Source organism: Anabrus simplex, chromosome 1 (assembly GCF_040414725.1).
Source record: "Anabrus simplex isolate iqAnaSimp1 chromosome 1, ASM4041472v1, whole genome shotgun sequence".
In the NCBI taxonomy this organism is placed as follows: Eukaryota; Metazoa; Arthropoda; class Insecta; order Orthoptera; family Tettigoniidae; genus Anabrus; species Anabrus simplex.
The window spans coordinates 1,506,730,408-1,506,755,667 of NC_090265.1; the positions used below are offsets into that span (position 1 = coordinate 1,506,730,408).

General features: G+C 38.2%; 1 protein-coding gene across 1 annotated transcript in view; it reads right to left on the minus strand.

Moving 5' to 3' along the window:
• Positions 1 to 25,260, minus strand: part of LOC136861524 (collagen alpha chain CG42342) — a 381,636-nt gene that overhangs the window by 141,657 nt on the left and 214,719 nt on the right. The window contains exons 19-20 of the mRNA XM_067138827.2: positions 15,279 to 15,383; positions 1,455 to 1,499 (exon numbers count right to left, since the gene is read on the minus strand). Coding sequence (XP_066994928.1) covers positions 1,455 to 1,499; positions 15,279 to 15,383 — 150 coding nt within the window. The remainder of the gene's footprint in view (positions 1 to 1,454; positions 1,500 to 15,278; positions 15,384 to 25,260) is intronic.

Sequence of the window (25,260 nt, forward strand, 5' to 3'; positions counted from 1 at the left end):
AGTTTTATATACCTTCCACAACAAGAGCAATATTTTCTGTCATCTTAATACACTCTATTCACAGCACAAAACTGCATGAAAGACTACACAGTTCAAGAACAACTAAAGAGTGGAAAGACTGGCATAAAACGTGGGTAAATTGTAGCATGAGTCACGTGCTGAAATTATCCATTCCTATTGGTTGATTGTATATGGCGAGTTTTGGAACGACAAGCGCCGTGGATAAGGCGAGTTATGGAACAATAGCCTAAGTTTGGTGACAGATTTCTATGGGAAAAGGCGAGTTTTGGTGCTTAATTTTGTGATAGAACTATCACAAACATCATCAAGAAGGCAATGCTACCTCTAACTCATTTTTTTTTTTTTAAATGGATAAGACGAGTTTTGGAACGGACCGCCTCATATATAGGCTGCACATACATGATCAAAAAGAAAATTTCTACAAGTTTGTCTTCTTTAATTAGCCTACTACAAATGACATTATTTGAATGCTCACAAAAGACTTTTCCTTGTAATAACATCATTTACACATAGCCTACTGAACATTGTGAATTACTCATAGACAGTAAAATTCAATGATAAATATTTTAAATAAACTTTCAGTTTTTTAGGTTCTGTTGAGTACATCACAAGGATGAAGTGATAGGTACCCGCAGGAAGTAGTACAACATAAAGTAGGAAATAATAATAATAATAATAATAATAATAATAATAATAATAATAATAATAATAATAATAATAATAATAATAATAATAATAATAATAATACTGGTTTATGTCCCACAGACTACTTTTACTGTTTTCAAGGATGTAGGTATTCAAATTAACATGGGTAGGTACTCAACATGACCTAAATAATCTGAAAGTTTATTTCAAGTACATTGTTGTCATGGAAAAATAAATATTCAAATGAGATATATTCAAATTATTTCCCTATTATAATAACAATTCCTAATAAATACTTTATTTATCTATCGCTATGGAAGGAATGGAAGGAGAAAATAAGACTCCCAACATTTTTCAATTCATTGCACATCCATAAAAGTTATGACAAAGACTGGTTAATTATTTCATTTTAATATTACATGCAGAGTAGATATTATAATTTAGGTTTAGATACAAGTTTGAAGTGATTTATATAGCCTACAGTGCTACTGCTTTTCCCTGTTGCAGTAACGTAGGTAGGTTTTCAGAGATATTAGGTTAGGTAGTGATCATGACCTTAATTAAAGTACAGTAGAAATGGGAAACAATGGAAAAACCATCTTCAGAGCTGTTGATGGTAGGGTTCAAACCACTAGGTCTATCTACTGAATGCAAAATCACTGCTATATGACCCATATTGCATAATTAACTCATTCAGTGTATATCATTGTTAAATGAAGATATGGTATAGAGATGGATGATGGTATATGCACTCTGTATATGTAAACAGAAATAAATAAAATACTTACAGGTAAGCCCATTGGTCCAGGATCACCTTTTGCTCCTTTTTCCCCCTGAAACATATTAAATATCCCTGATATATATGGAGAATGATAGAAATTGAGAGAAAGACTTGCATATCATAAGGTTTACAGAATTTTAAAGTCTTAATATTGGTGTAACAACATTAACTCTTTGATAAGTTTCAATGATAAGGTTAAAGAATAGATTTCTTGGAAATTTCTTGTCTCACTATTGTTACAAATCACACTGTGTTTGTTATGTGAAGCTAAATAATTGCAATATAAGTTAATTTTTTAAACACAGTACATTATCTCAAAGTTAACACAAGCAAATTGTAAACTAGAAAATCGTATCCCAGCAGAGCTCGTGCTGGGTCTCAGAGATCCAAACATATTTCTTTATATTCTTTACTACAGAACACATGTTACAGATCTTTAGTACTTTCCAAAAATAATCTGCCTCTTGACATTGTAGCATGTCAGCAATCTCAATTTTGGCAGTCATGATTAAATAAGCTCTGTTGAGCAACTGGTTCTTATAGCTTTGCAGCAGGTTTTTGTGTTATAACTGTTCAATAGCAAAGTCTGTTTCTTTGATTAATATTCTGCAAATAACCTCCGCTAACCGAATAATATATTTATTTATTTATTTATTTACTTAGGAAATAAGGACAGCAAAATAAGGAAACAACTTGTGGATTCCATCTCAGATCGCAATGAACCAGCGGTGGACACAGCTGATACTGATGAGGAGAACCATATGGAAGAAAGAGGTGAGATTAATACTGAACAGGAACTCAACAGTAGTGAAGTATCTGATGAAAAAGATTCACCAGATAATTCAGAAAATATCTTGGGAAAGACAAAACAATTGAGTGAAGAAATTTGTTTCCCATTAGTAATGTTAGAACATGGTCTTACAAAATTGTGACATGTCTCCTGGGTATAAAGGGTCCCATTGTACAAGCCCAAATTGCTCAAGAATCTTGGAAGCTTTTCTTCACAGGTGAAACGCTAGAAATAGCTGTAGAAAACACAAATAACTATATTGACAGTGAGAGGGGGAATTAACAAAGGAAGATATTGTACCATTTTCTGGTCCAGAGATAAAAGCTGTGACGTGTCTGTTTTATCTGGCAGGATCAATGAAAAATGTCATGCAAAATATCTGTGATGTGGGATGGAGTAGGGGCAAAATTATTATGCTCTGAGATGGCTAAACCGACCGACCGACCGACCGACCGACCGACCGACCGACCGACCGACCGACCGACCGACCGACCGACCGACCGACCGACCGACCGACCGACCGACCGACCGACCTGTCTGTTGTTTTCCTAGCCTTTTCTTAAATGATTGCAAAGAAATTGGAAATTTATTGAACATCTCCCTTGGTAAGTTATTCCAATCCCTAACTCCCCTTCCTATAAATGAATATTTGCCTCAATTTGTCCTCTTGAATTCCAACTTTATCTTCATATTGTGATCTTTCCTACTTTGAAGACACCATCCAAACTTATTCGTCTACTGTTGTCCTGCCACGCCATCTCTCCACTGACAGCTCGGAACATACCACTTAGTCAAGCAGCTCGTTTCCTTTCTCCCTAGTCTTCCCAGCCCAAACTTTACAACATCTTTGTAACACTACTCTTTTGTCGGAAATCGCCCAGAACAAATCGTGCTGCTTTTCTTTGGAATTTTTCCATTTCCTGAATCAAGTAATCCTGGTAAGGGTCCCATACACTGGAACCATGCTCAAGTTGAGGTCTCACCAGAGACAAATATGCTCCTCTCCTTTACATCCTTAGTACAACCCCTAAATACTCTCACTATGTGCAGAGATCTGTACCCTTTATTTACAATCATATTTATGTGATTTCCCAATGAAGATCTTTACTTATATTTATACCTAGGTATTTACACTGATCCCCAAAGGGAACTTTCACCTCATCAATGCAGTAATTAAAACTGAGAGGACTTTTCCTATTTGTGAAACTCACAATCTGATTTTTATCCCCGTTTATCATCATACCATCATCCACAAGGTTTATGTTAGGTGTAAAATGGCGTACATAGGACAGTACAGTACGTCTTTACCCTTCACTGGTACATCTTTTCTCCATTCCTGATGGTAAAAGGCCCACCCCCCTGATTGTCCTTGCCAATGCCCCTGTCTGTCAGACTTTACCACACTTTTGTTCCTGGCGATGCTGTCATATGCCTTTTCTAAGTCTATAAAATATTATTATACCCTTCAAATATTCACAGCTATTTTCCATGATCCATCTCAGAATGAAAATGGGGTCTACTGTTGACCTTCCACTTCTGAATCCAAATTGTTCCACCTTTGCTCTAATTCTTCTTTCCAATATCCTGTCCATTATCTTGGCAACGTGGGAGAGGATGGTGATTCCTCGGTAGATACTACACATCATGTTATCTCCTTTCTTGAATATTGGTATTATAACCCCCTCTTTCCAATTCTTGGGCACTTTTTCTTCACCCCATACACACTCGAGTATTCTATAAGTCCAATGGAGTCCCACTGGTCCTGCAGCCTTGATCATTTCTATGACTACTACATCTATTCCTGCTGCTTTTCCCATTTTCACCTTTTTAAATGCTCATTCCACCTCAGTCATTGTAATGTCTGATTCCTTCTCTGTTACTTCTTCTATTCCTGCTGCCTGGATACCTGCTGATTTCTAATGTTCTAATGTTTCTAATGTTCAACAGTTTATTTCTTTTTATTTCATTATCTCTCCTGGTTCTGTCAGTATTACTCCTGCCTTATTCTTTACAAATCCTGCATTCACAGTTTCATTCCTACAGTTTCTTATAATTCCAAGTAATAGCCTTTTCCCACAGTTCCGATGGTCCTTTACTTCCTGAGCGAATGTTTCCCAACTTTTTTTTCAGCTACTACCTCTTTGCAAACTCTTTTCATTTCCATGTATCTGACTCTACTCTCTTCAGTCTTTTGTGTTTTCCATTCCTTCTAAGTTTTCTTATTTTCCCACCATGTTGTCTCTTTCTCTCTTACATTTCCTGATGTTCTACCACATATTTTCTCTGCATACATTACAAATGCACTATTAAAATTATTCCATTCCTGTTCAACTTGACTAATATCTCTCCTTGGTATCAGTTTTCATAATTCTTTCCTGAACCCTTCACGAACCTCCTTTTCCTTCAATCTCCAGATCCTATCTTTCTTTCTCTTTTATATTTTGTAGTTTTGTGACCTTGCCTATTTTCAGCTTTGCTATCACTGCTCTATGGTTACCCCCAAAAGCTTCCTCAGGCATAGTCATAAAATCCATAAGATCTTTCTGAAGTCCTTTTTCCACTAATATGAAATCAACCAATGTTTTCTTTCTTCTACCTCCCCATCAATACCTGGTAATCTGCTGACTATTTTTCTTCCTGAACCATTTTTTTTCCTATCATAAGTTGGTTCCTGTGATAGAAGTCCATTACCAGGTGAGTTGGCTGTGCGGTTAGGGCCACGCAGCTGTGAACTTGCATCCGGGAGATAGTGGGTTCGAATCCCACCATCGGCAGCCTTGAAGATGGTTTTCCGTTTTTTTCCCATTTTCACACCAGGCGAAGGCCGGAGCTATACCTTAATTAAGGCCATGGCCACTTCCTTCCCACTCCTAGACCTTTCCTGTCCCATCGTCACCATAAGACCTGTCTGTGTTGGTGCAAAGTAAAGCAACTTGTAACAAACAAGAAAAAAAAAAAGCCTCCCCCACTACACCCATAGATGATAGAAGAGTAGTCCTGTTTATCAATTGCTCAGCACGGTGGATTTAAATGCCCAGTCGTCTCTGTGCTGCAGGAGGAGTTCTGAGCGCGGTGTTTAAACTTTCTCAGATTTGTGCAAGGCTTTATTCAAAGCAACACAACTTTGGTACTATTTTATGGATTTCAATAATACTGGAACTTATTTTTAGGTAGAACATAACTGGATAAATTTTGAAAAGTTTGGAGGGCCCCTGATGAGTATCAACTGCCTCTTTGTTGTTTAAATGCATAAAATGACTAATTGATTCAAATCTGTCCATTGAAATAACGGACCCAAAAATTGGTGTAGACAGAATAGAGTTCTTAGAAAAATAGCTTCGTAGAGTAGGCTTTTGTATTATACCCATTAGCATATAAAGAGCAATCACAACATACATCTCGTCCTTCGTGACTGATCTCCAATCCACATTCTGGAATGAAGTGGCAATAAGCCCGTAGATCAGATACTTTGCTCAGGATATAAATTTGTTTCACGAACTGTTAGTTCCACTAACTCATCCGAAAAGAACATCTTGAAAACCTTCACACAATCACATTCCCCAACTGCTTCATTCTGAGGTCCTGGGTTCCTTATAAACTGTTCTATTTGACCCACATAATTAGACATGTTTTCCCATCGAAATGTATTAGCCGTGACATGCACATTACCATTTTGCGCACTATCGCTCGTACCTGATTCCGAACTGAGGATTTCGCATACAGCGATGTCATCCACACCACTCAAATCACTATCTGAATCTAACAAACTTTCAATCTTTTATCAGAACCACATTGGAGCACTTAAATCAATACATTTGAGTTAATTTCTTCTTTTTCTTCTCCCAGAACTTTCTCATCCTCTCCGACCTGGAAGCCCTTTGTGTGTCCGATATAGTATATTGTTTCCGTTCAACTGTTTTTAGTATGAGACTTGTGCTTTTGTTCTTCAAAATCCTCTTCACTTTTCTGTCTTTGATTTGTTGCCGAGTTATACCCAATTCTTCCAAATCATCCTGAACTTCTTTGAACCAATTATTATTGATTTTATTTTTCAAAAAGTGATCACATAGTTGTTTCAATATCTTGGTGTCTGGTAATCTTGATACGTGACAGAAAAAGGAAATTCTTCTTTTACACATTGTAGATATTATTGATTCACATTCACGATAGACAATGTTGTTAGGCAACAATCTCCATTGTCCATCAACTTGGTGTTTTTTATTAATAATTGTTCTAAGAATTCTTCTGTCAGTTTTCTGTAATTTGTCTGTTATAGATTTTACATTTAATTTGAATAAAGTTTCACTAGCATATGTTGCCTCTGGTTTAACTATGGAATTATAGTGTTTCAGCTTAGCGTTTATCGAAAGAGATTTTTTAATAGGTTGGCCAGGTAAGTCTTTGTGCTTGTTTAAACTTAGTTGTTCTGTGTTCTATTGCTTCTTTTTCATTTGTGTTCCATGTTATTATTTCCCCAAGATATTTGAATTTCTAAACAATTTTAATCTCTTTATTACTGTTCAGTTGAATAACTGGTAAATCAACTTTAAAAGTTGGCATCATTTCTGTTTTTTTCAAATGAAATTTGTAATCCCATTTTTTTGGCTACAAGTTCTAGTTGTTCAATTTGAAATTTAGCCTCTTCTATTGTATTTGCAAGTAATGCTAAATCATCCACAAAAGCAACGCAGTTGAGTTTAATATTTGTACCGATCTTGATAGCTGGTTGGCATTTCTTGTTCCATTCACGCATAACCTTCTCCAATGCACAATTAAATAACAATGGTGAGAGTCTGTCTCCTTGTCGAAGTCCAGTTCTTATAGAAAATTATTCTGATAATTCACCTCTAAATTTAACTTTTGCTTTCGTATTTTTAAAAGTCATACTAATGAGGTTAACAAGTTCTTGGTGTGATCCAAATTCCTTAAGGCTTTTTAATAATGATTCACGATGAATACCGTCGTATGCTTTTTTTAAATCTACAAACGTGATGACTAGACCCTTACTTCAAACTCTTTGGTGCTTCATTATCCATTTTAAACTAATGATTTGATCTGGACAGCTTCTACCTGGTTGAAATCCTCCCTGATATTCTCAAAGTTCTTGGATTCTTGTGTATATAATCTCGGATAAAATCTTGTATGTAATATCAAGCAAGGATATCTCCTGATAATTATTTGGATCGGAGCGATCACCTTTCTTATGCAGCGGGTGGATTATCACTGTATTCCATTCCTTGGGAAGCTTCTCCATGTTCCAAATATCAATGATGTATTTATGTAGGTTTTAAATAGTCTGATCATTAGCATTCTTCCATATTTCTGCTACTATTTGATTCTCTCCTGCTGCTTTGTAGTTTTTAAGTGCATTAATTGCTGTTTTAACTTCATTGTAAACTGGTGGTATAGTCTTTTGTAATGGAGTTTTATTTTTTGGGTTAGGGTCAAATTCTAAATGTTCCACAGGATCCTCACAATTAAGTAACTCTTTAAAGTATTCTGCAAGAATGTTAGCATTATCTTGATTATTGTGTGCCATTTTTCCATTTTTATTCCTTAACATAAGTGTGGGAGGGGTAAACTTAGATTGATATTGCTTGAATGTTTTGTAACAGTCTCTTGTTTTATGCTAATTGAATGTTTCCTCTATTGTGCTAAGCATTTCCTTTTGTAATTTCTTTTAATTGTCCTAATTTCCTTAGCTGTTTGTCTTCTGGCAAAAATTAGTTCTTCTCGAGATTTTTCTGTTTTCCTCTGTTGATCATTTATCCATGCCTTGTGCCTTGCTTGAATTGCTTTGTCACATTCCCCGTTCCACCATGCATGTTTCTTTCTCCTTTTAATTGGAGCTATTTCTTCAGCTATGGTTTTAAGTTTGCTGATTATCGTCTCTAATTTGTCGTTTAGAGAGATCCAAAACACCTTTAAATATATATTATTATTTATTAAGTAACTGGGATCATAATTTCTCCTTGCTTTGAGATGATTACGTTTGTGTTTCCTTTTTGGTGTCAACTTGATTTTTATTTTTGAGATATAATGATCCGAGTCAATGTCTAGTCCATGGAGGACTCTGACATTATAAATTTCTTTATGATAATCTTTATCCATAGCAACATGATCAATCTGAAACTCTCCCAATTTTATGTTAGGGCATTTCCATGTCATAAGTTTATGTGGTCGCCTCATGAATCTGGTGGTTTCCAAAATGAGTCCATGATCTGCACAAAGTTCAATTAATCTTTGGCCATTCTTGTTCGTTAATTTATGAGCTGGCCATTTTCCTACAACTGTGCGATACTTCTTTTCTCTTCCTATTTTAGCATTGAAATCTCCAAGTAAGATTTTTGTATGATAAGTTTTATTCCCTACTTTAACTGTTAGAATTGCCATCCTCGAAGAGTTTGAAGGAAAAACTTCAACTGAGTCTATTATGCTACTATGAACAAGAAAATATACACCAAATTGGGGGACATTCTTCATTACTCGTTGTCCTGGAGGTCCTTTGTAGAGACGATAACTTCCTGATTCAATTGGGTCCTGGTCTGTGTTCCTAAGTTCTTGTAAAGCCATTATTAAAATCCTATGTTGGTCCATCACATCAGTTAAATGTTTCAACTTTCCCACCTTAGTGAATTAATGTTTAATGTTGCAAAATATGAAAATTTTCCTGATTTGTTAACTTAAGTCTCCTCTTACATTGTTGGGTTTGTCCACTGTCTGTCAGCTGTCTGTCAATTGTCTGTTGGGCTTCCAGGCGCTCTGACTCCCCTAGGTCTTCTACTTGACACCCCACCGATTCCGAGTGGCGTCTTTGTGCAGATCCTTGTTGTTGTTTGTCCACACTGGTGGATTTATTCATTAGAAGACTCATTATCATTGATTGTCTGATCTTTTGATCGAAACATTTCTGACCGAGGTCAGGCTTTACAATTCCAGATGTGATCTGGAAAGGTGATTAATGAAGTATGAATTGGTGATAAATGAAACGCTACAAGTTCATCCTAGTTGTTCAGGACTGCGAGTATGCATTTCCTCCACACCTCGCTATGATCACAGAAATATTCATGAATTTGGATTTTTGTTACCAAGTCCATATCAGCATCGAGTCACAAGAAAATAGATTACCAGAATTTAATGAAAATCAGTATGTAAAGTGGGAGAATAAGGAAATACAGTCTGCGCTATAAATAATTTTATAAGATGCCCTAATATCACAGAGTCGAAAGAAAACTAAATGTGAAGGGCTACAATATAGACAGCTCATAAAATTGATTAACATTACATTGACCATTGTTTGTTATGATGTACTTTGTATCTTCTGTTGCCACTCATCTCCGATAGATAGGATTACTGCTGCGTACCAAGTATATTTTTTTATAATTTGCTTTACGTCGCACTGAAACAGATAGGTCTTATGGCGATGATGAGATAAGAAAAGGCTAGGAGTAAGGTAATTAAGGTACAGCCCCAGCATTTGCTTGGTGTGAAAATGGGAAAACACAAAATACCATCTTCAGGGCTGCCGACAGTGGGGTTTGAATCCTCTATCTCCCGGATGCAAGCTCACAGCTGTGTGCCCTTAACCACACGGTCAACTCGCCCAGTCATACCAAATGTAACAGCCTGCCTGAATATAGGTGGGAAGTAGCTGGGGAGTTAGATAACTTTCTTCTTTAGCATGCCATTCCTCTGGTTCATAAATTTTCTGATACTACTGGTATGTAACAAACTGGTTCATCATGGCATTCGAGCGATTCACTCCCTACTCTGAGGCACTGATTGGAATGAGCAGTGTGCGTATTTAATGGGATAATGGCAGAGGAGTGTTCACAGCTGTCTGTGGACTGGTCACTCCAGCTTGCCTCACCCCAGCTTTAAAGCTCTGACTCTGCAGTTGCCGTATACATTCTAATCTCTCCACAGCAGTTCACAACACAAGCAACTCTATTCTATCTCACCAGACCAGAAAAGAACAATAACTTCATCCCGAAGTCCGCCATACTTTATTCCACGGAACAATATCAATTTGTCTCACCGGCATTTCACACTGATGTCTTCACATCATGTTCGATGCTACAGAAGTCAACTAAAAGAATAAGCGAAAGTTTCAACCCGCAACATTTTCCTAATTAGCAATTACCCATATAACTAGCAATTACCCACTAATAACTGTCACCATTGTTGCCGTTCAAATGCACGGAATACCCATGAATCTCCATCCACACTGACCAGTCTCCATACCGATCTCGACACTGCAACTGAAAAAGTTCCAGCTTGATGCCTATAAAACCTCATTTGCCTATGAAATATTTCCCTACCCCCGGTGATTTTAACTAAAATAAACTGCTCTACATATTTCTGAAATGTCAATACTAATTCCTTCTTCCAACCTCTAAAACATCAGGACGCACTTGGTACTAAAAATGTTTTACCCTTGCACACCAGCTGCTCTTGTGTAATTATGTATATATTTGTAAATTCTCAACTATTCAATTAGATAATGTAATTACTATATAGTTACCAACTACTGACATTAGTTTTTATTACAAACATTTACGCAGAATGTTATAATGTAAATATTTTTTAACTTTTTATTTTCCTATGATTGCGTCAACTGTTTCTCCAGAGCACCACTGCCGAACTCTACTATGTTAATTTTAGGCATTGGTGCCGACTTTTCATCTATAAACCTATATGTTCAACCATCACTTTTGTACAACTATTTCCCATACTTAATTTTTGTAATTGTATTAATAATATGTATTAATTTGTACATGTCAACTACTAACCAGTTACCTGATTTTTTACCTTGAGGTGATATTTTGACTGATGATGCCCTCAATGAAGGGCGAAACATGTCTCAAGTGGAATCAATAATAAATTCCTAATTTATAAAATTTATATGTATTGAATAGGTGGAATAAGAAAAAGACATGGGCAAGCCCATGCACCCACATTGGGGAATTCCAGATTGACCATGTGGCAATCAATCGGATAAACACTAAAGAGATTATGAACACAAAGGTCAGAAAGAACACAAGAATAGAATCAGATCACTATCTTACAGAAATCAAGTGCCTTTGGATTCCGCACAGGGGTAGACTGCCACAGACAAGTAGACCAACTGGAAAAATAAATATAGACAGAGACAAATTACGGCACAATCGCTCCAAATACGAGGAAGGAATAGAAACTGGCAATGGATGGGATGACATGAAGCTGAATATGAGGAAACAGGCTGAAATATGGGGAAAGGAAGAAAAGAAAAAGAAACACTGGTGGTGGAATACGGACTGTGAGGAAGCGGTTGAGAATCGCAGGAAAGCCTGGAGAGACTGGAGCATTAAGAAGAACCTGGAAAAATGGGAAGTTTTCCTACGAGTAAGGAAGGAAACAGCCAGAACCATAAGATGGACCAAAAGACAGAGGATGAAGCAGGAATTGGATGAAATTGAAAACAACTTCAGGAAAAACAATAGTAGAGACTTTTTTGGGAAATTCAAAAAGAGCCTGAGTGGATATAAAGGCAGAGAACTCTTCATAAGAGATAAGAATGGGGATCTGGCAGTTAGTGCGAAGGAGAACTGTAGGATACTTGCAGAATACTTTCATGACCTGTTAAACTGTGAACCACCTGAAGAAGAGCTGGAGCTGGGGACAAACACAGAAGAGAGAGAGTCATGTCCTCCAACTAGAGATGAGGTCGCGCAGGCCATAAGCGATCTAAAGAATAACAAAGCAACCGGAGAAGATGGAATATCAGCTGAGATGATTAAGTGGGGAGGTGACAAGGCAGTAGACAACATGACCAACATCATCGGCCAGATTTGGAGAACAAAGAAGTTACCAGAAGGATGGAAGAATGCGATCATAATACCAATACATAAGAAGGGAGACAAGAGGGATGCAAACAACTATAGAGGAATTTCGCTACTAGAGATTGGCTATAAGGTGTTGTCGAAAGTCCTGCTCAATAGACTGGAAGAACAGTTAGAAAGTACAATTGGAGACTACCAAGCAGGATTTAGGAAGGGAAGAGGATGCATAGAACAGATATTTATACTGAAACAACTGATAGAACATAGGGCCTTAAAGAACAAAAAAACGGTGGTAACCTTTGTAGATTTCAGTAAGGCATATGACTCCATCGACAGACAAACTCTTGGAAGAATCCTGAAGAACAGAGGATTAGATGGCACTACACATGAACTCATAATGGAAATTCTATCAGACACAAAGGCAAGGGTGAGATTCAGAGGAGTACTCTCTGAAGAATTTGATATCAACACTGGTGTAAAACAAGGAGATGGATTATCACCAATGTTGTTCAACATAGCTCTGGATGAAGTCATCAGACAGTGGAGAACAATGAATGAGACAATGGGAATACCAAAGACGCATGTTGGGGACAAAAAGGACAATAGGGCCCAAGTAGATTGTCTAGCCTTTGCGGATGACATAGTTATAGTAAGTGAGACAGAAGAAGATGCAAAGACACAACTCAACAACTTAAGCAATATAGCCGGAAGGGTAGGACTGAGGATCGCCTACAACAAGACAAAGACATTGAATACCACTGAGGATTGGACAACACCGGAAGGCACCGTGCAGAAGGTGGACAAATTCAAGTACCTAGGGGAATTTATAACAGGAAGGAATAGGAGCAATGAAGGAATAACAGAGAGGATAAAAAAGATGCGATCAGCCTTCTGTATGACCAGAGATATATACAATAAAAAGAATATATCTACGGATGCAAAGATCAGACATTACAAGGCAACGGTGAGAAATGCTGTATTATATGCTGCTGAGACTATAGCACTAGGAAGAAATGGTGCGGAACAACTAGAGAAAGAAGAGAGAAAAATATTGAGGAAAATACTAGGCCCTAAGAGAGGAGGTGAGAGATGGATGAGGAGACCCAGGGAAGAACTATACCGGAACATGAGGACAATCTCAGAAGAAATCAGACTGAAAAGAGCACGGTTTGCGGGACATGTAATCAGGATGAATATGGATAGAATGACGAAAAGAGTATGGGAAACAACAGCGAGGACACGAGGAAAGACAGGAACCAAGTGGGTAGTTGAACTCCGGAAAGATTGGTCAGAATTGGGGATCAAGGTGGAAGAAAAGGAAAATTGGAAAAGGAAGTACATACCGACTAATATGCCAGAGATCAACGATAGGGATGGATACAGGAAAAGGATTGAGAGTCACCAGTGGAGTAGACAAGAGAAGAGGATACTGAATATCTCGGAAGAAGAGCGGGAGAGAAGAAGAGAAAGGATGAAGAGGTTCTGGGAGGAGAAGAAGAAAATGCAATCCATGAAGGAGCTGTCCGTGGTCCTACAGAGGCCGTAACGCAAGAAGAAGAAGAAGAAGAAGGTGGAAAAACTAACCTTTTAGCATCCTACATTCAGTATCTTCAATACGGATAGCAATGATTTTTATCACTTGCAACCATAGTACTGTCCATTAAAAGTGAGAAAATGTGCAATTTTTTATTTGATCAAGTATTTGCACGGGTATATCGGCTAGTATAACAGTATGTTTGGACTTTGAACTTATTCCAGATATATTTGTCCTTAGGTTCCCGCCATATCATAGGAACTGCAAAAGACATATGACGGGACCCGTTTAACCAGCCCGTTAATAGTGTTACACATTTGGCACAACAGATTTCCAGATCTCAAAACATATTCTGGTTTTTATTATCAAGATAACACTCATAAGATCTTTAAATTTGAGGAGTGAAATTTCACCTCTGCACTTTTAGAGTGAACTCACCACAAAAATAACAAAAATTGTTTATATCATTTGCACATTTGTGAGACATTATCTTCCTTTTAATTCACAACACTTGTTAATTCACAACCGAGAACACACAATATTAGTTCCTTTCATTAAACAAGGCTTTTACTCCTCTGGCAACTATGCAGGACAACAATCGCCTAAGTAAATACGTCATTTGTTGACTTAATGAAATAAAATTATTTTCTTTTATTCATTACATATACCACCTTATGCTAATAAACATGAAAAAAGTGTTTTTAATATTACAAAACCTTGGTGTGTGATGGAACATTTGTGGTTTCATTTTTGGATTTGGTACATGCAAATACTGTACAGTACATAACAATCAGTAGAAATTATTTATTTAACATTTTCATTGTTGAACAGTGTTAATTTTGATTATACAAAATAATGTGTTTACAATATCTAACAATTTTTTTTAATTTTCAATAAATGTACCTTTGGTATCTAATATCACTTTTTTTTTAACAGATGAATCTGACAGACCCAGTGAGCTCTCATGTCCTAAAAAGAAGGTTTAAGGAGGTGGATTACATTTTAAAAGGGAAAAAAAGATAAGAAAAGTTACTTCCTGCAGAGCAGTACATAAAAAATTATCCGAATTAACATAAGTTTTGGTCAGTCTGAAGAAAGCAAGATACTGGTGTTGAGCATGTGGATGTCTATTATGCCTTATTTTCATGTTCTAATGGTCATGTTAGATATTCTCTGTGTCAAGCAGTATTGGACATAAAATTAGGCTAGTTTGAAGGCTGTATTTGTCTATCATTTCCTTGACTTAAGTTAATGAAATATGGAAAGATTTCATGTATATATACTGTAGGTTACAAGGGGAGGTTGCTGCATGATCTTGCACTGTGATCAACCATGTCTATTATGCTTCTCGCATAGGGACAGGGTAAAATCCATTGTCAGCACATAGGCTACTCTTGATGAATAATACTGAGGGGTTTGCTCAAAGCTAAACATTCTCATCTGATGGATGAATCACCTTCAACAGCATCATATTCCCTAACTCCATATTAGTACTGCGGGCTGGTTTGAAATTGAAACCTGGCTTTTGGCATGGAATCTAGTCTCCTACCCTGGCAGCCAACATTCTGATGGTGAATTCTGTTTTTACCAACGGGATTCAAACTGGTTAACCACGGCCTGTGTGTGTGTGTTTTTTTTTCTTGTTATAACTACCTAAAATATCAAGACAAACATCTTTTCACTTACAGGTTCTCCTTTAGTGCCATCCATTCCTCTATCACCTTTAATACCAGGAGGTCCTTGTAGGCCAGGGGTGCCAGCAGGTCCAGGGGGGCCAGGAGGGCCAACTATCTGTAAAAAATGTTGTTTATGTTAATAAGAGCATTAATATTAGTTTTTATTGATTTGTGAAAGGCAAGTTTCGTGCTTTACTTTAAAAAATGGGAACACCAATAATTTCAAAATGAGTTGAATGTATAAAGGCACAAAATAACTGAAAGTTTTCTGTCTTTAGGAAATAAAGAATAACAAAATCATACAATATTGACTACAGTAATAATAAGGTTGAAAAGAAACTAGCAGTCACAATGTCTGAATGCTTCAGAGTTATGTGAATTTGTTCTCCTTATATTAATATACTTAAAAAGAGAGTTGTTGCTGAAATTCAGGTATGAATCATAACATCCAGCAACTGTAATCATGACTCTTGAGTAAACTAAGGAAAATATATGCATGTAGGCCTTCATGACCACCATCTAATGGAAAAGTTTTCTTCTGGGCTATTAGGCCGTAACTACATTTAGGTCAGAGTCAGTATTTTACCTGTGATCTAGTGAAAATGACCTCACTTTATATATGCGGACAGGTATGCATTTTTTAAACAATCCATATTTCTGGAAAAATTATACCACTGTCAAGCTGCTGTTTCTGTGTAGGAGCAGATTTATCAGGTTGGTTCACATGATAGTGACACTTGTGCTCCTTTGTTCTTCTGGTAGTTCTAGTAGGCCTAGTTCCTATATATTCTGTACACCTTACTGCAAGAACAAGAAATGCAGAAACTCTACAGCTGAAGCTGTACATAACTACTAATCTTTTGTGTGGTAGTGTTGATTCTATTGCACTTGAGAACTTGGACTGTTCAGTCAGCAGTGGATTGTATGAAAGGTAGCCAGATTGGTTGCTTTTTCCTAAGTTTCTAGGTCTATCTTATGGAAATGCAAGGGCAGTGATGCTCTTACGATATTGTGTATTTTTTGCTGTAGTCACTGGTTTGGAGTGTCATGAAAATATGTTCAGTTTTCTTATAAAAGAGACTGGGTTCTCATAATTTCATGGTATCGTCAGATAAGAAAATTAAGGGTCGCTTCTGTCAGGGATGATGGTTGAAATCTTTGTTCAGGGTTGTCTGTGTGTGTAGTTTTCTGTAGACTGGATGGGATAAGCGGTAGAGCTTTCTTCAAATCCTGAATGGTAGCTCACCGCTTTTTTTCTCCTAACATTTAAACTGTTATGGTAGACTCTATTAATGTGCTGTTGGAACTTGAGTAGATTTTTTTTCTATGTGATCAAAGGATAAATGTAGCAATTTTATGTGCCTGATTTTAGCTGTCTCTACAGGAGATTGTTGACATTTCTCTATGTAGCAGTTAGCAGTGATTGTGCTTAGATGGCTATTCATTCGTACTCCACCCATCTGCTTATACAAAGCCACACAGAACAGGGGAAGTATACTCATGCTGTAGAGAACTTCGTCACCTAGAAGCAATGAGTGAATAGGTACACTATGTTGAATGTATGTGAGTAATTTATCTCCACCATGTAATTGCAAGAATCTATGTAAATAAAATTGATTTAGTAATTGTAGGCTGTAACTCGATCCTAGTATATATAACTTCTTCCTGCATAAAGTGAGTAGTTCAACTCAGTTTATGGATTGTTTGTGATGACTAAACAAACCAATCTTGGCATAAAACATATGCCGACACAAATCATACTGAATGGATGCAGGAGGGCAGGGTTGTAATTGATAGAGCTTTCTTGCTTGTTGCTTGGCCTCTTGATGTCTGCAGCATTCTCTTTCAAACAAGTTGACAGCAGTGGATGTAGTGTTCCACCACAGTGAACAGTCCACAGTACATTCTTCCCTTGTCTGTATATTCATACCATTTGTCTTCATGATGTGTTTCAGCTAGTCCTTAAAATGCTTAAGAGGGGCTCCACAAGGTCTACTGCCGGAGCAAAGTTCACCATAAAGAATTTGGCAGGGATGCCTGGTATCACTCACGTGGTGAACATGGCCTAACCATCTCATTTGATGAGTGATGATTGTTGACTCAATGCTATTTAGCTGCACTTTGTCAAGAACTGCATTGTTAGTCACATAGACCTCCCTCTTGATATTCAAGATGTATCTCATGTAATGGAAGCACTCAAGCTTTATGATATCACTGCGATAGTGTGTCCAAGTTTGACAACCATACAGTAGAGTGGAAATGACAACAGCTTTGTACACCATGATTTTAGTATGCAGTTTTAGGTCATTATTCATGAAGACTCTGTGCATTAACCGTCCGAATGCTGCATGAGCAGCCCCAATTCTTTTAACAACATCTTGTTCACAGATACACCGTTTAGACAAAATGCTTCCAAGATACGAAAAGTGATTAACCTGCTCCAGTGTTGTGTCTAAGATGGGGATACTGAATTCAGCAAGAGTTAATCCTGGGGCACATTGTGCAAGTACGTTCATGGGTTTTATTTTCATTAATGACAAGACCGAAGCGATCACATGCAGTTTTAAAGCAGTTGACTAACTGTTGTAGTTCTGCAGAGCAGGAGATGTGGTGTCATTGGCATAGTGCAGTTCTGTCACCCGGGTAACCAGGGTACATCTTTGTGAGCGAAGTCTTGCCAGATTGAAAAGGCCTCTATCAAAATAAAATTTAATCTCCATGCCTAGACTGTTTGCAGATGATTCAAGCAGAATGGCAGCCATTTACAGTGCAAAGAGTGTAGGAGCAAGCACACAGCCTTGTTTCAATCCATGAGTGATTGGGAACGAATCTGATACTGAGTTACCATAAAGAACCTATCCAGACATGCCATCATGAAGAGCTTGAACCAATTCCACATAACATTCAGGAAATCCAAAATGTCTCAGTACTTTCCACATAGCAGATCTTGGTAGCAAATCAAAGGCATTTTCCAGATCATAGAAAACTAAACATAGAGGCTGCTGTTGCTCTCTGCATTTTTCCTGGAGTTGTTTAGCACAGAAGATCATATCTGTTGTGCCTCTGGAGGTTCGGAAACCACATTGAGACTCTGACAAAATCCTCTCTGAGATAACTTGGAGCCAGTTTAATAGAATTCTTGTAAAACTTTTACCTGCAATTGACAAAGGCAATTTACCACGGTAGTCTTCAAGGGTATACCTCCATTTTGTATCAGTTCAAGAGGGATGTTGTCAGGACCAGGAGCCTTTCTTGGTTTTAGTTGATTGAGTGCTTTGGTGAAGTCTCTGTATGTGGGTGGAACTGCCATCCATGGTTATTGGGGCTGCTGAGGGACGTTATGAAGAATGTCCTCAGCAACATTGGAGGCACGATATAGAAGGGCAGAAAAATGTTCCTTCCAACACTCTAAAATTTCCCTATTATCAGTTAAAATGATGTAGTTGTCAGTAGTCGTCAATGACTCGGATGAAGGTCGAATTGGACCATATATCTCCTTTATGCCAGCATAGAAGTTTTGCAGGTCACGGGCATCAGATAGTCTTTCCAGTTCTTCAGCTTTTTGTTGCCACCAGTTATTCTTGATTTCCTAATTTGTGCCTGACATTTTTCTTTAAGCTTTAAGAGATTTCTTCACATTGGAAGACAGATCTTGGAGATAGGATAGATAGGTTTCCCATTTGGCACTGATCAGACATTTAATTTCTTCATTATTTTCATCAAACCATTGTAATTTTCCTCACAAAATCAATCAAAACCAATTGTTTCCTCAGCTGACTCAGTGATAACCTCCTGAAGTGTGGCCCACCCCTGATTTGTACTATCACTACTGACTGGATGACTAGCCAGTTTGTTTGAGATTGCATTTCTGTAATCTGTAGCAATGGATTAAATTTGAAGTTTAGAAGTATCAGTTTTCTTTCTGGTCAGGTTGTGGATGGTTATTTTTGGTTTGCGACAGACTGAAATCCTCAACAGGCAAAAAAGGAGCTTATGATCTGTCCAGCAGTCATTGACATTTCTTGCGGTCCTTCTAACAAGGACATCTTTTTTATCACATTGCCTGGTAATGTGCCAGTGCTTTGAGCGTGGATGCATCCAAGTGGTCTTGTAGTGATTAGGCAGGTGGAACTGAGTATTAATAATAAAGATTTCATGTTCAGCATATAAACCAAGGAGCAGTAGACCATTGGCATTACAGTTGCCAAGTCCATGTTTTTCCATCACATTGCCCCATAATTGGTGATCTTTACCAACCCTGGCATTGAAATCGCCAAGTAGTAAGTGGTTGTCTCTTGGTGGTATTAAGGTGATGGTAGTGCTCAGTAGGTTTTAGAATTGGTCTTTAGCTTCTACGTCAGCATCCAAGGTGGGAGCATATGCGGAGATGAGTGTCATAGATTTAGCTCTCCAGAGAGTGGGTTCGGAGAGTCATAATTCTTTCGCTGACAGTGGTTGGAGTTAACTGATAATCATTCACCAATGTGGTCTTCACAGTGAAACCAACACCATGAATGCGGTGTTCTCCCTCATCTTTTCTCTTCCAGAAGACTGTGTAACCTGAGATGAACTCTGTAAGTTTACCTTCGCTGGACAGTGTGGTTTCACTTAAGGCAGCAATATCAATGTTCATTCGTCCAAGCTCATGGGTGACAAGCGTTGTTGTTCTCTCAGGTCTGTTATTGTTTTTCAAATCAAGTAGGGTTCAAACATTCCAGGTGTCTATAATAAAAGTTTTGGTAATTTTCGTTTTTCGACCGCATAAGGCGTGACCCACTGAGTGCGGCCTCCCAGTCGGCTGAGAGTGTGACTATCGATGTTTAGCCCACATTTTCTAGGGCCTTCCACATCCAGGGTGGGCAGTGGTGATCCTAAATAGGCCTGCCCAAACACCGGTGCAGGACTGATTTCCTGAGTAGTCACGGGGTCTCAGAAAGACGACCATCACACATCTGCTGCCAATGTGCAGGTCTGAAGTAGAGGCTTCCAGTTTCACCCAAAAACCTGCCTCCACTATCCTTATCCTATTGCCGTTGGACTTGAGTTGAAGAGCATGACAGCAGGAAAAAGTGCCAAGCGGGATTGTTTAAGGTGGATCGCAGCTTACAAGGAAGTGACCCACACACTAGGATCTCCTAACTATACCCTGTGGAACAAATGAAATGTGACGTGCAGGTTCTAGTACAATGACCGCAATGGACTACCGCAGACCCAAAATACCATTGAGTTGCGCCTTCACAGCCATTCCGTCGGGCATGACCTCATCCACCTCCACGACTGTTGAGAAGCACAGAAAGGAGATTCCTCTGTCCGTTTTGCCGTTGGGCCAAAAACACAGATGATAGGTTCCAGTGTCATTTCTTACACTGAGGGGATCATCATCCCACCCAAAGGGGCTCATCCGCCCGAAGCCGTTGGCCCGTATGGGGAGTCGAGTTATTTACAGCTGCTCAACACTCGGCATTAGCAGTTTTTACAGCTGGTTGCCAAGCCAGCTAACCCTCCTCCTTTCCCATTCCAGACTTGGGACCGGACAATGGTGGAGTAATTTAGGACAGGGTAAAATCAAGCAAGTGACTGAACTGACCCCAACTTGTCAGAGAAAACGGTTCTCTTTGCGGGAGTTAACAAGTTGGAATTGGCCTATCAACTGGCTCAAAACGTCTTCAGTAAGCAATGCCTGTAACACAATCTGAAACCGAAACACTTCACAACAGCCATCTGCCCAGAAGCCCTGTATGCCATGAAGTGTCTGCTGCTGAACATTTATTGAAAAAGTGGAGGTCAGAGAGAGAAGAATTCTCAGAAAGATTCTCAGAAACAGCTTGGGTATACTTGCCCTTTAGTGTGTGGCTTTCTATGAACAGATGGATGGAGTAAGAATGAATAGTCATCTGAGCAAGTCACAGGTAGGCCTGGTACTGAAGTGGAATACTGTGTAGGAAGGATACTGACTGGAGGGTGATTGGGGATTTAAATGAGACTATGTAGTGGGTATGTGGGAAACTGGGAGTGAAATTTCTATATCCTAATGGATGGGTAGGAGATAGGGATCTGCGTTCAGATGGCCTTCACTTAAACCGCAGTGGTATGTATAAGTTAGGAAATTTGTTTGGAAGGGTAATAGGGAGGTACATTCAGGGAAACGAGGTGTTGTAGGGAGCAGTGATAAGGGTACAGAGATCTGGAAGTCAAGTAGGGATGACATAAAAATGTTAGTGTTGAACTGCAGAAGTACTGTAAAGAAAGGAATAGAATTAAGTAATTTAATAGATATATATTTACCAGATATTGTAACAGGAGTTGAATCATGGCTGAGAAATGATATAATGGATGCAGAAATTTTCTCACAGAACTGGAGTGTGTATCATAGAGATAGGATAAGAATGATGGGAGGGGGAGTATTCATTCTGGTGAAAGAAGAATTTGTAAACTACAAAAAAGTTAAAGATAACAAACATGAAATTCTAGGTGTAAGGCTCATTTCTAAAGATAATAAGCACCTTGTATCTTTGGAGTGTACAGACTGAGAAAGGGTAACACTGACACGGATTCAGAATTATTTGATAAGATAATCAGTTATGTGGGAAACAACATGGAAAGGAATGTGATTGTAGTGGGAGAACTGAATTTACCAGATATCAGTTGGGAAGGAAATGTGAACAACAGGAAACATGACCAACAAATGGAAAATAAGCTAATATGGGAAGGACAGCTGATTTAGAAAGTGATGGAACCAACTAGAGGGAAAAATATCCTGGATGTGGTGCTGGTAAAACCAAATGAGCTCTATAGAGAAAACAAAGTAATAGATGATATTAGTGATCATGAAGCTGTTTTTGTCGTAGTTTAAAATAAATGTGATAGAAAGGAAAGTCTTAGAAGTAGGAGTATTAGGCAATACCATATGGCTGATAAAGCAGGCGTTAGGTAGTTTTTAAAAAGTAACTATGATCGGTGGAAAATGGTAAATAAAAATGTAAACAGACTCTGGGATGGGTTTAAAGCAATTGTTGAGGAATGTGGAAACAGGTTTGTACCTTTAACGGTGGTAAGGACTGGTAAAGACCCACCTTATTATAATATAGAAATAAGGAAACTAAGAAGGAGGTGCAGATTGGAAAGAAATAGAGGTAGAAATGGCTGTGTAAGTAAGGAGAAATTGAAGGAACATACGAGGAAATTGAATCTAGGAAAGAAGGCAGCTAAGGATAACATGATGGCAAGCAAAATTGGCAGTCATACAAATTTTAGTGAAAAATGGAAGGGTATGTATAGGCACTTTGGCAGAAACAGGTTCCAAGAAAGACATTCTAGGAACAATTAATGAACAAGGGGAGTGTGTTTGTGAGGATCTTCAAAAGGCAGAAGTATTCAGTTATCAGTATGTAAAGATTGTTGATTACAAGGATAATGTACAGATAGAGGAGGAGACTAATGCTAAAGAAGTATTAACAATGTTATTTACAATAAGATAAAAAAGTTGAAAACTGGAATTGATAACATTTCTGAGGATATACTAAAGACAATGGGTTGGGATATAGTACCATATCTGAAGTACTTATTTGATTATTGTTTGGTTGAAGGAGCTATACCAAATGAATGGAGAGTTGCTATAGTAGCCCCTGTGTATAAGGGAAAGGGTGATAGACATAAAGCTGAAAATTACAGGCCAGTAAGTTTGACATGTGTTGCATGTAAGCTTTGGGAAAGCATTCTTTCCGATTATATTAGACATGTTTGCGAAATTAATAACTGGTTCGATAGAAGGCAGTTTGGGTTTAGGAAACTTTATTCCACTGAAACTCAACTTGTAGGATTCCAGAAAGATATAGCAGATATCTTGGATTCAGGAGGTCAAATGGACTGTATCGTGATTGACCTGTCTAAAGCATTTGATAGGGTGGATTATGGGAGACTACTGGCAAAAATGAGTGCAATTGGACTAGACAAAAGAATGACTGAATGGGTGGCTATATTTCTAGAAAATAGATCTCTGAGAGTTAGAGAAGGCAAAGCTTTATCTGACCCAGTAATAATTAAGAGGGGAATTCCTCAAGGCAATATTATTGGACCTTTATGTTTTCTTATATATATAAATGGTATGAGAAAAGAAGTGGAATCAGAGGTATGGCTTTTTGTGGATGATGTTATTCTGTGTAGAATAATAAATAAGTTACAAGATTGTGAGCAACTGCAACGTGACCTCGATAATGTTGGGAGATGGACAGCAGGCAATGTTATGTTGATAAACGGGGTTAAAAGTCAGGTTGTGAGTTTCACAAATAGGAAAGGTCTTCTCAGTTTGAATTACTGCATTGATGGGGTGGAAGTTCCTTTTGGGAATCATTGGGAATCATTGGGAATCATTGTAAGTAGGCCTACCTCGGTGTTAATATAAGGAAAGATCTTCATTGGGGTAATCACATAAATTTGATTGTAAATAAAGGGTACAAATCTATGCACATGGTTATGAGGGTGTTTACGGGTTGTAGTAAGGATGTAAAGGAGAGGGCATATAAGTCTCTGGTAAGACCCCAACTAGAGAATGGTTCCAGTGTATGGGACCGTCACCTGGATTACTTGATTCAAGAATTGAAAAAAAAATCCAAAGAAAAGCAGCTCGATTTGTTCCGAGTGATTTTCGAAAAAAGAGTAGTGTTAAAAAAAGTTGCAAAGTTTGGGCTGGGAAGAATTGGGAGAAAGAAGATGAGCTGCTCGACTAAGTGATATGTTAAAATTATAAAATTCTTTTATTTACAACCACCTATTCAATACATTAAAATACACTAATTGAATTATGGTATAAAGTGTCTTAAATAATGGGACATGTTTTGTTCGTCATAGTGAACATCATCAGCTGTTAATGCACAAAGACTTGGTCAGGGCCCTGAGCTTAAAAATGATCAAAATACGGTAGTATCCTCATATCAAAAGAGTAACCATGTCATAATAAAATGGCGTATGGCTTTCAGTACCGAGAGTTTCCGAGGACATGTTCGGCTTGCCAGGTGCAGGTCTTTCGATTTTACACCCGCAGGCAACCTGCGGGTCGTGATGAGGATGAAATAATGATGAAGACGACACATACACCCAGCCCCAGTGCCAGCGAAATTAACCAATGACAGTTAAAATTCCTGACCCTTCCAGGAATCAAACCCGGGAACCCTGTGATAAAAGGCCAGCATGCTAACCATTTAGCCATGGAGCTGGACAAATTGGGAGAAATATTCATGTATAGGAAGGGGAGTTAGGGTTTGGAATAACTTAACAAGGGAGATGTTCAATAAATTTCTGATTTCTTTGAAATTGTTTAAGAAAAGGCTAGGAAAACAACAGATAGGGAATCTGCCACCTGGGTGATTGCCCTAAATGCAGATCAAGGTTGGGTTGGGTTGGGTTGGGTCGGGTCGGGTTGGTTGCACAATTAAGGCTCAACTCCCAGACAGAGAGGCTCTTTGACTGCCATGAAAAGGAGGGTGGCAAAATTATCTCCCTATAGGTTGACTAACCACCTGTTCACCTTTGGGTAAAACAAGAAAGTCCACACCACCTGGCTGACAGACACTGAAAAGGACTTAAAAGAACTAGGGGTGACATATGTATGAAACAGACAGACTTTGGGATAGATCCTGAAGAAAGTCTGTGGTTTTCAGAAAAAACCTCTGAATAAGGAAGGTGCCAGGAATGAAAGAAGCTTGACCGGGAGTAGATGTAACTATAATTGATAGAGTTCTAAGCCCAACAGTTCAACAAGCATGGTCCCAGGTAGGTCCATTCAAAAGAAGAAAAAAAATAAGAAGAAGAAGGTGATGTACTAGCTTCACTGAAGGATAGGTTAGCCCACAAGTTGGATAATCAGCTGAACTGGTAATGGAATGTATTGAAACTCCAGCCTTGTAAACCTTCAGAGAATCACAAAGGTGTGAAGATAAAGCCTCATTGCTAGTAAGTTCTTGAGCTGTCTCTTTTGAATCAAAACATCTTCACTA